Source organism: Rhipicephalus microplus, chromosome 5, assembly GCF_043290135.1.
Source record: "Rhipicephalus microplus isolate Deutch F79 chromosome 5, USDA_Rmic, whole genome shotgun sequence".
NCBI lineage: Eukaryota > Metazoa > Arthropoda > Arachnida > Ixodida > Ixodidae > Rhipicephalus > Rhipicephalus microplus.
In genome coordinates, this window is record NC_134704.1 from 142558927 (window position 1) to 142571124 (window position 12198).

The 12198-nt window shown below is 47.4% G+C and overlaps 1 protein-coding gene across 1 annotated transcript in view; it reads right to left on the reverse strand.

Moving 5' to 3' along the window:
- Window positions 1-12198, reverse strand: part of LOC142817396 (uncharacterized) — a 60903-nt gene that overhangs the window by 7866 nt on the left and 40839 nt on the right. The window contains exon 4 of the mRNA XM_075894418.1: window positions 3349-3390. Within this exon, the coding sequence (XP_075750533.1) occupies window positions 3349-3390 (42 nt within the window). The remainder of the gene's footprint in view (window positions 1-3348; window positions 3391-12198) is intronic.

Below are 12198 nucleotides of genomic sequence, written 5' to 3' on the forward strand. Positions count from 1 at the left end.
TCATTCATTGTTCCCAGTTTCTACGAGTGCTGGAACGAGCGGTATAGTGCAAGTGCTGCTATTGAAACGATGCCGACTGACCTCGTAACGACCGTTCATAACTCTTGCCGCGCTGCTTGATGCAGTCGGCGTGCGCCTTTTATTGCACTTTTATCTCACGTCCTCATCAAAAGTAGCTGTGTAATGTTTTGAGAGTATAGACTAAGAGTAGCGCAACGTCAATTTCGTAATGATGGCCCATGCAGACCACAAAACGAAGTTTAGCGAAAACCGCTATAGAATATGGCTGTCAACGTCACAAGGGGAGCTTCCCTGCATAGAGAGTGCATCAAAACGTTGATGTACGCTGTCGTCATTTATGAAAGGGAACACACGAGCACATGACCAGCATTCTGCGGCGGCTGCTTGTTGCGCCACCAATTGACAACTGAAGAAAGCGCGTCCGCTTGGGGCGTCATCTACTGGCGAAACTGCGCGAGTCATGGCCGTTGGATAAGTGCTGCTAGACTACGCTGCCTCTTTGGTCTCGCCATGAATGATTACGCCCCCCCCCCCCCCCAAAAAAAAAACGCGGACGTGCTTCTTTCTTCAGCTGTCAGTTGATGAAGCAGAAGGCAGCCGCCGCAGAGAGCAGGCCCCGTGCTCACGTATTCCATCGCATAAATGACCACAGCGTACGTTCTTCCTTTGTTGAAGTCGTCAAGGCTCTGATGTTGAAGCGTTTGTGTGTTCTCACGGACCCTCCAAAGTAAATTCTCGTCTGGAAAATAATTATGTATAACGCTGTGAAAAACGATTATTTTGCTATATTGCATCATTGGCCACAAAATTCACTGCTCGGTCCAGCTTTATTTATGCGGTCCGATAATGTGGTATCACTGAATGGCACTGTCCGAACGCTCAATATTTCTATATCATAAGCGACTTTCTTCAGAGCTACGCATCACGAGATGGGTCCCTGCTATCAACAAAAAAAAGGAGCCCACCTGATTTGCTTTTCCAGCCTATTCTCTTCAACAAGAACACTATAGTAATGTCTGGGCCAGTGGTAAGGGCCTCAGGTACCGTATAAATATTAAAGGTCATCTGAAGCTGTCTTCTCTCTACTGTTATTCTGCTACGTTGTGAAACAAGAAAATGTGGAGTTGTGAAGTACTTCTATTGTGCTGCGAAGCCTATCAAGAGCGGAAAAGAGGGTTTCAACTAGTGGCCCTTCATACTGGCTTGTGCCAGGCAACGACATGTTTTTGCAGGAACACGAATTAAAGGAAGCTGTATTTTGTCAGTCTCAGCCTAGCCAAATATGCAAATACAAGCAGCTGCTATAAGGCCGATTACATGCACCATTATTTGCAGTCTCGCGTGCGCTTTCGGGTGTAATTACAAGAACCTGTCTGCCTCTGACCTACACTTGTGCATAATTAACGAACGCATGTGAGGACCCATGAATGTATCAAGTATATGGTGCACAGTTTGTGCAGTTAAAGTCGCTACAGTGACTCCCGTGACAAGATTTAAATACATCTCAATGCTCTGCCGTCAGTCAATTATACAGTCCAATATTTACTCAAACACCCACATGTTTCAATGTCAAATTTGACGCTGAGTGTCTGAACTACAGGTCAGCAAAACTTTAGGAGGTCACTCAGACTCACCCATAAAATATATTTTACGCTCCAGGCTAACTTTGAGTCAGACTCGCCAAAATTTTAATGACCCGGAGTCACACGGACTCCAACTCAACAAAACATTGCTCACTTGAACTCACTCAGACTCACCTTCGTGTTCACAAACGCTCCTCCACTCGAATTTTGTTCCTCACTTGACAGAGTTGAGCCCTGCGCCGCTGCTCGGCCTAAAATGGCGGTGCGCTTCGCAAGAATCGCTGCAGATTGCCACTGAAATGCCGTGATTGCTCTGCCTAGAGACAGCGCTCCCGTCGACTTTGTCAAGTTAACGTGAAGCGTCGAATGAAGGGTCGTTCTAGAATACGGGGGTCAGACCCATGGCACAATCTGAGTCTGAGTGAGCCCGGCTGAGTCGACTCATAAATCTGTTAGCCTAGAATTATCTTTTCGACCATGACGTCACGGCTCTATGACACAAAAATCTCACAAAAACACTGCTCTTCTTCGCGCCTTTTGATATACTACTTTGACATGTGCTCATAAACCACGCCTTTTGATTTAATACTTTCGAATACGAGTTATATGAGCTCGTAAACAAGGTTCACGTTTCTTGCAAGAGATGGGAACATAAGATACATTTATCAAGAACTTCCATGGAAGATTTGGCGGGGGAGGGGAGTCAACGATATGTATTTTGCGCCTCTGGTTAATAAATATTAAAATGGTGTATGAAAGACAATGCTTTGTAATACGTGTGAGTAGACGTGAGTACAAATATGAATCCAGGTAAAACTGATAGCACTACTGATAATAAGTAGATATGAGTTCTGGACTGACTAAAACGCGTTCTTGAATAGTTGGTGCAAGGCCCGATAAAAGTTTAGCCGCACAAAGTTACGAGTTGTTAGTTCGCATCAATCCTGTCTTTTCTTGTCCTCGCTTTCTTGTGTCTGAACATTTTTATCCGGGTATCTGTATACCCGATCGCGAAGCAGCTCGAACCTCCTTTGTGATTACGCTGCTCTCCCCACCAACACTGCCACCTTCAATTCCCACGCACATCCAACGACTAGAACCACCTTTCCTCCGACATAGTTTCCATGTCAAATCATGACTTGTTTTCTTCTACAATACAGAAGTACTTACGTGATGACGCGTGAAGTGTATATTGTACATATATAATATTGTACTCTGTTTCCCCTAGGTTTCTGAATATACTTACACATACATTCAGTGTATTGCCTAACATCAAATTTTCATGTCTTGTAATCTTTATTATTTTGATGTTATTATGTTGGCTCCTGTTTATAGTTCATTACTTTTTTGTACCCACTCCCCTCTGTAGAGCTATGTGGGATGGAGGGTAAAATAAATGAAATGAAATGAAAATAGAGCTGTCGATTATCTTGCTTACTTATGCTAGCACTGCTACATATCTTCCACTAAAGAAAGCAGTTGCTGATAATCTTTCGGAGCAAAATGTACTCAGCGCATTCTGGCGCAATAAAATGTAATTGAACTCCTTCTGCTAATGTTCCCCTGGTTTTTCAGCATAAAAATAAATGTGTGCGCTCAAGTTATCCCGGCTATGTTGTTCTAACGCAACATTTGGATGCTTAAATTGTGCATTCTCAAGCTCTTTCAGCCCAATTTTCCCGTTCAACACTGAACAATTAGGTACTTCCTCGGCATTAGCTTAAGTTTAGAAAAGGTAACTTACATAGACGGACCACAAATGATTTTTCAAACATTTGTGAAGCACCTGCAAAAAGAAGAATGAAAATAATTGGTCTACTTCCATCAGCGACACATGGTTTAAGAACTTTCTCACCATTTTTCTAGAACTTGGTTACGTTCAACTCCAGTGGCCGCAGTTTGTAAATAAATATAGATCCGCGGTTTTGTAGAAACTGTGCATGTGGTAATAATATTCAATTGCTGACGTGTAAAACAGGTGACTCCGTGCACGTGGGCGCCGCATCCATGTTTATATTCTTGCTACAATTCTTTTTGTCTACATTGAATGAAAGAAGGGCAATTTATAAATTCGCGTGTTCTTTTTGTTTTAATGCGAAGCATTTCTTGGTGAATTTCGGCGCCTTCGAGCGTATCTATCTATCTAGCCGCATACGTTTGGGTGCTCTCCTGATCACCTCCTTAACTAGACGTGAACCAAAACTAGCATGAAAAGGTGAGGTGGTTTGACGAATATGACGCACTGGTCAGACATCAATAATGTCACAATCCCGTCGCGGAGGTCGTCAAACACTTCCTGCCAAACAGTGGCACATAACCACGGGCGGGTATGTGCCACTGGTATGCAGGTATGTGCCAAAGGTCATTCACACCCAGGAACGACGAGAACACACATAGCAAACTTTGACGCGCAAGCGTTAAGAAAAAATCGACATCGGTAGCCAACGTCAGGGTCCCAGCTGGAATAGAACACAAGCGTTCTGCGTGGCAATGCAGCATTTTACCAGAGAGCTACGCCAGGTCTCGGGACTAATCTTCGTGAAACGTCAATAGTGGCTGCAGTTCTGCCTACCTCATCTTGTAAACATTACATATGTACTCCTTTGATACAGCCGTTACGTTGAGTTTACGTCAATTGTGGTTAGTTGCCATGTGCTAAAGTTGATTTATGTAGCAGTTTCCAGGGCTAGCATCCTCGCCAGCATCAGCGCTTCATATCTTCCGGTGTTGCTGATACGCATGTTCCAGTTGGCATCGTTGCGCAAGTACAAATAACTGGTTATATAAACATCTGCAACTCTTCAACATATGTCTGTGCGTGCAACATTTCTACATATATTTAGCGGCATTTCATGACGTGTTGTTCAATGAAAAAATCCAGGCCTGCGAGCAAGGCGCAGCACAGTTACAGCGAAAGCTAGAAGAGCGGCCTTTCAGAGCCTTTTCAAAACACTCATTGGTAACTACTGGAAGCACACTTGCTTGATACCCACTAGGGCATTAGTAATAAACTTTTGGGTAGTAGGCCGGCATTCGCTATGCTATTTTTCGCCATTTTTGTCAGAAGCGTGGTATCCGCTAAACACTTGCAAGGAATTTCGTGCCAGTCGTTCATGCAGTGGCTGACGTCAACGAATAATTATGGCTCAAGTGGTTATGCGCTATAGTTAATACGGGAACAACAACGAGCTTTTGCAATGGGTTTGAGCATTGGACGGCCCACACGTTACGCTATTCGCACTGTGCGACGACTGGTTGTTCTTTCGCTGTTTTAATACGCTTTATCAGTCGTAATAACGCGATTGCTTTCCCGACATCATGGCTACTTAAGGCAAGTTTGCCCAGAAGTCACAAGCACCAGCGTAGCTCAGTAGTAGAATACTGGTCTGGCGCCCAGCGGACCCGTGTTCGAGCCCCACTGCGTCTTTGGTGCTAGGTATTTCGCACGATGTGGTTACGGACACCGGCGGCTGCGGCAGATAACTGCGCGTGACCGGAGTTGTGATCTCATAACAGCTTTCGCTGTAAAAAATTACGACACGGTCCCCTTTCCTACGCATGCTTCGCATAACGTCGATTCCTAGGTACGTGGCATCTGCGGAAATTTTACAGCGAACGCTGTTATGAGATCACAACTCGTGTCACACGCAGTTGTCCGCCGCCAACGACGCCAGTGTCCATAACCACATGGCGCGAAATTAGAAAAAAAATGAGGGACCCTTAAGTTTCACCTTTAGGAGTAGAGTGCGATGGCAAAATTTGGCCCCTAGTGCGACCTCCGACCATCAAGTGCATACTTATAATACGTTTTGTTTCACACACACACACACACACACACACACACACACACACAAACGCACGCACGCGCGCGCAAGCACGACGTATCAATAGTAATGGTACAAGTTTTCGATATATTTAACAACTTTTTTATGACAACTTCACGGACTCGCTCGCTAGATTCTATGCCAACCGGTTGTGCCCTAGCGATCTCCGACGTCAGCGTAGCTCTGGCCGACTGGGCTCGCCCTACGTCATCTTCTGACGCCGACCTCTGACGACAGTGTAGCTCTGACCGACGGGACTTGCTCTACGCCATCTCCTGACGCCGACAAGAGCTCTCGCAAGTGGTGCGCCGTCTTCGGACTCCTGTGACTGTGTTTCCATGTTTCCATATATCTCTCCTATCCCCTCGATATGTCATCGCTCTCACGCTTTCACGCTTACCTCATCTCTCTTTTTCTCTCTCTACACCTTTATTACTATCCTTTTAATCCCTCCTTACCCCCATCCCTTGTGAGCTACTGTTGAGGTGAAGCTCCCCGAAGCAGACAGTTACGGGGCTCACTTTTCTTTTCTTTTCCTTCTTACAACATAACCACTTTCTCGCCCCCCCCCCCCCCATGACAACTTCATGAAAATATTGTACTGTGATATAGTCACATGGTCCTATATTATGAACTGCGCGTAGGCGTGACACTTGTATTCGTAAATGGTCACACTCTGTCCTCCGTCTTGGGTTGGTTATCTTGCAATTGCTCGACGTGTTCTTCTGGAGACCTCTTCCAGCCAACCGCAACAAGCACCGCCATTATATTCGGAGAAATGGCACTGCAGTACTTCACTTTTCCAATGGTATTATGAGAATGAAAAGCTAAATTTATGCAAGCGTTGTGGTTTGTTAAAATGGCACTTCCTTGAAGGCGCATAAAAAGTCTCACAGTGCCTCTCAGATGGCAGCACATTATCTACCATTTGCTGTTTGCTTGATCAACGCCTCTGGAAAGACATGATATTGTTACGTGAAGGTACACGCGAAACTAGACGTTTGAAGATATATTTACACAGAGCCAACGCGCAAGCCAAGATGGAGACCAAGAGCTGTGCCCTAAACCAAAATCACGTCATCTTTCTCCACGCCTATCTAACCGCTTTTGCAGGACATTGTCTCATAACATAACCCCCGGGTGCTCAAGCACAGTCTCGGTGCTTTCTATGATGGTTAAGAGTGGTAGAACTTAAGGCGTGAAACATCAACAATGTCTGTAGACAGTGAAGGGGAGGAGGAGGAAGACTCGAGCGGGTCTATCTCGTAGGTCACATCTGTCACCTGGCGCAATACGCTGTAGGGTCCCCAGTATCGGGAAAGCAGTTTTTCAAAAAGTCCAACGCGCCTAGTCGGAGTCCACAATAGCACAAGAGAACCCGGAGTAAAGGAAACTTGGCGATGATGAGAGTTGTAACACTGCAGCTGCTGATCTTGCGATGCTAAGAGGCGCTGACGGGCAACTTCTCGTGCTTTTCTAGCTCTGGTGATACCATTGTGGGCGTGTTCGGTCGTCGAGTCAACGGCTGTCGGAAGGGTGTTGTCCAACGGCAAAGTTGGATCACGGCCAAACACGAGATAGAAAGGTGAAAAACCAGCTACAACGTAACGAAAGGCAATGCAACGTCCCAGTCCTGGTGGTCGGACGATGCGTACATGGCGAGCATATCGGTCAAAGTCCGGTTGAATCTCTCAGTCAGTCCGTTAGTTTGCGGGTGGTAGGCTGTTGTAAATTTATGTTTTGTCTCGCAGGAGCGAAGCAGGTCGTCGATAACTCGGGAAATAAATAGCACTCACGATCTGTGAGGAGTTGGCGTGGTACGCCATGATGAAGTATGACGTCGTGAAGGAAAAAATCGGCTACGTCTGTGGCACAGCTGGTTTGTAGAGCCCGCGCAATGGTGTACCGGGTTGTGTGATCCGTCGCAACAACTATCTACTTGTTCCCTAAAGTGGACGCAGGGAAAGGGCCTAGGAGGTCAAGATCAAGTCGAAAGAACGAATCAAAGAGAACGTCTAGTGGTTGGAGGAACCCACCAGGGCTCACCAAAGGTTTTTTTTGACGTTGACACTGGTTGCAAGACGCGGCATAGCTGCGGACCGAGCGATAAAGACTTGGCCAAAAAAATTGACGCTGTACACGGTCATACGTCCGAGACAGTCCGAGGTGACCAGCAGTGGGAGCGTCGTGGAGCTGGCTGATCACGCTCTCACGCAAGTGGGAAGGTACCACAAGGAGCAGTTCGGGTCCATCAGGGTGGACGTTGTAACGGTACAATGTGCCATTCTTGAGCACGAACATATGAGTAGACGGATCGGGTGCCACAAAATGAAGCTTCTCGATGATGTTGCGTAAGACAGGGTCTCGGCGCTGTTCCTCAAGGATATTGCTTAAAGCGGAGAGAGACAGGACACATGTCGCTTCATCGAACGCCTCAGGTGGGTCCACTGGATTCCGAGATAAGCAGTCAGCGTCATGATGTAAGCGGCCAGATTTGTAGGACACCGAGTAGTTATACTCTTGGAGTCGTAATGCCCATCGACCAAGGCGCCCAGTGGGGTCCTTCAAGGATGCGAGCCAGCAAAGTGAGTGGTGATCGGTTGTGACGGTAAAATGTCAACCGTATAAATAGGGCCGAAATTTCGCTGCTGCCCAAACGAGAGCAAGGCATTCCCTTTCGGTGATTAATTCATTTCCGCCTTCGAGAGGAGACGGCTGGCATAGGCGATAACGCGGGCGTAGCCACTTTGATGCTGGACCAAAACAGCACCCATTCCATGGCCACTGGTATCGGTGCGGACTTCTGTAGGGGCGGCATTGTCAAAATGGGCCAGAACAGGTGGTTTGTAAGCAATGCAATAAGTGTAGAGAACACCGTGGCCTGCGCAGCACCCCATGTGAATGAGACATATTTTCTCCGTAAGTTTGTGAGAGCACGGGCTACTACCGCATAGTTGTTCACAAAACGTCGAAAGTACGAGCACAGACCGAGAAAGCTGCGGACTTCCTTGGTGCAGGTCGGAATGGGGAAGTTCCGCACGGCTCGCACTTTATCGGGATCAGGGCGTTCACCAGATGAGTCGATAAGGTGGCCCAACATGGTTAGTTGCTGGCGTCCGAAGTGGCACTTTGACGAGTTTAGTTGGAGACCGGCATTGCGAAAAACATCCAGTATTGAGGATAGGCGGTCGAGGTGGGTATCAAAGGTCAGAGAAAATACGATAAAGTCGTCAAGGTAACATAGACAAATTGACCATTTGAACCCATGCAAAAGAGAGTCTATCATCCGCTCGAAGGTGGCCGGAGCGTTGCATAACCCGAAGGGCATGACCTTAAACTGGTAAAGACCATTGGGCGTGACAAAAGCGGTCTTTTTGCGGTCCATGTCGTCGACAGCAATTTGCTAGTACCAGGATCTTAGATCAATGGACGAAAAATACTTAGCGCCGTGAAGACATTTCAGGGCGTCGTCTATGCGTGGTAGCGGGTAGACATCCTTTTTAGTAATCTTGTTCAGATGTCAGTAGTCAATACAAAATCGCAAACTATTCTCCTTCTTTTTGACAAGAACTACAGGGGAAGCCCATGGACTACATTATGGCTCAATTATGTCTCTGGTGAGCATTCTGTCGACTTCTGCTTGAATTATGTGACGCTTGGTTGGAGATACGTGGTATGGCCGTCGATGGACAGGGGAGGCATCGCCGGTGTCAATGCAGTGCTTTACAGCAGTGGTTTCACCTAGCGGACGATCACAAAAGTCAAATACGTCCCAGTATGACTAAAAGACGTGAAGGAGTGCGTCAGCTTGATGCGACAAAAGGTCTGACGCGATCATTTTTTTAACGTCAGCAGACGGGCTTGCTTGCGAAAATCGAGCATGCGTGTAGCTACGGTGTCCAGCATCGTTCGAAGACAGAGCTGAGATGACGCACTCGTTAGAGGGAGTCAGCATGGCAGGGCTATTCCACGCACGCGGAAGCACTTCTGAACACAAAGCAAAGTTGAGCACAGGAATGAAGGCGCAGTTTGCACGTAACTGAGTAACAGTGTGTGGTAAGGTAACACAGTGAGTCAAAAGAATGGATGTAATGGGCGCGAGCAAATAGTCGCCATCAGACACAGGTGGTGAGGGCATTACTGTGATGCAGGTCACAACTTGCGGTGACAAACGGACATGCTCAGTAGAGCACATACGAGCTTGGGGTGGACTGGGCGAATCAATCGGACACGGTAGGTCAAGTTGCATAGTACCAGATTAACAGTCGATGAGGGCGGAATGAGTGGACAAAAAGTCAAGACCGAGGATCACATCATTGGTGCAGTGAGAGATAACAATGAAGAGAACTGAAGTTTGACGGCCGGCGATAGTGACGCGTGGTGTATAGACGCCAATAACAGAAGCCGTACCACCATCAGCAACACGAACACTGCGTGAAGGGGCTGAAGTAAGGACTTTCTTTAAGCAGTCACGACTGTGCAAGCTCATCACAGAAATATGGGCGCCAGTGTCTACCGAGGCTTTAACAGATAAACCGTCCACTTCAATGTCGATCAGGTTCTGATTGGTCGGCAGCGTCAACAGAGGAATTGGGGAGCAAGTCGTATCAGCAGTACCACCTCCAGGAGCTGTAGCCGTTAGTTTTCCGAAGAACACCGCCGGGCAGAGGATGGGGACGGGGAACGGGGCGGCGGCGGAGACTGGGAAAATCTACGTTGAGGTGAAGGTGAGCGACTGTACTGGGCCGTGGTCGTATAATCGGGTCGTAATTAGCTGAGCCATCACGTCGTGGTAGTTCCTGGCCATAGAGATGGGCTGGTGAGTGGAGGTAGGAGAAGCTTGAGATTGCCCGATACGGTGAGGTCCACGTGCTTCGGCAATGGCAGGAAATGTGTCCCACTCGTTCACATCGAAAGCAAATTGGCCTGTCGTCAGGCGTCCTCCACGCATTTGGGTCACGGTTACGTGGAGCAGGGCGGCAATAATGCTGTGGGTGGCTGGAGGTAGATGAACTAACAGCGTCGGGACGGTGCACTGAACAGACCGCCGGAATGCCCACGTTGGCTAGTTCTTGGCGAACAACAGTATGTATTAGCGAAACGGTGGGATGAGGATCACTCGGTGCTAGTGCTCTCAAGGGTGCGGGTGATATGGCCTCGATTTCGCGGCGTACAATTCTCGTAATTTCACCGGAGTGTGAACTGGGCTGGGTCGCTATACGAAGATCCTCGCGAATTGACGTCGCAGCAGTGTTGGGAAGGCGCGTAAAGTGGTGGGCGATGCGACGGCTTTTAGCCTCTTGAAAGCGTTGGCACTCCAAAACAACATCTTGCACGCTGGAACAGCCTTTGCACACAATGAGGTTAAATGCATCGTCTGTGATGACCTTGAGCACGTGCGCTACCTTGTCTGCTTCAGCCATGGTTCAGTCAATTTTACGGCAAAGGGTCAGCACATCTTGTATATACGCCAGGTAAGACTCCGTGGACGTCTGAACACGAGTGCCGAGTTCTTTCCTAGCGGCCTGCTTGCAGCTGGCAGATTGACCAAACAACTCGCGTAACTTGGTCCTGCATTAGTCCCAGCTCGTGATCGCGTCCACAGTGTTATTAAACCATGCCTTGGCCGTTCCTCGCATATAAAAGATGACGTTTGCCAGCAACAAGGTTGGGTCCCACCTGTGGTTTTCGCTGACGAGCTCGTAGAGTTTAAGCCACTCATCCACGTCCTCGCCTTCCGTTCCCGAAAAGTTGCCGGCATCACGAGGTCGAGCGGCCACGAGAAAACGGAGGAGGTCAGCGTCGTTGATGCATTGGGCGAGGCAGTTGACGAAGCGTCGCTGCCAGTGGACATGTCGGAAGCAGCGACTAGGCGTCCGCTGCGTAACTCCGTCGTGCGTGGTACCCAGCACCTCCACAAAAATGTTACGTGCAGGCACACGCGAAACTAGGCGTCTGAAAATATATTTACACAGCGCCAACGCGCAAGCCAAGATGGAGAACAAGAGCTTGCTTGCTTGCTTGCTCCTTTCTTTTGTGGCTCTCACCCACTAAGGCGAATTGGCCAAGAAACCGGTGGTTAATGCAAGTCAATACCTTTAGGTTTTCTAGACTAAGGGAATATGATTACTGTGTTTTGACTGTGAAATTAATTTGGCGCAATGTAAAAAAAGAGAAAAAGGGGGAGGGGAGAGAAATAATAGAATTTGTTGAATATCTGAGGTAGAATCGTTATATGAAATTCTCCTGAAAGTTGAATCATTGCAGTGTATCAGCTAAATAATAAGTGGTAGCGTGGCTATAGTAAAATTCGAGAGCTGATCGCTGACTCAGCGAGGTAATCTTATTGTGTTATATATGAATTCGCAGAGAGCCCCGCAGATGTTCCTGTCGCTGTGTCCCAATGAAGTGGCCCCAAAAGACAAAATATTGGGAGTATTAAGTGATATTCCTAGTTTCCTGAATAAAATTTTGAAGCAGTTTTTCCTTTGATTTTTGAAACGGTGACATGTGATAAGAAAATGGTAGATATGTTCAGGTTCCTTACAGCTTGAGCACAGAGGGGATGGCACCAGACCAGACCTGTTTATATAGAAATTAAGAGGTGGTACACGGCAACGTAATTTTGTTATCAAGTCTTTCTATTTACGCGTGGGACACCATTTATTATTCCATGTGAAGTGCAGGTGCGAGAAATCTGGATTCGGTGTAATGATTTTTGATGAGTCTTCAAGAAGGGAAAGTTTTCTAAACCTCGCTGCTGTTATATA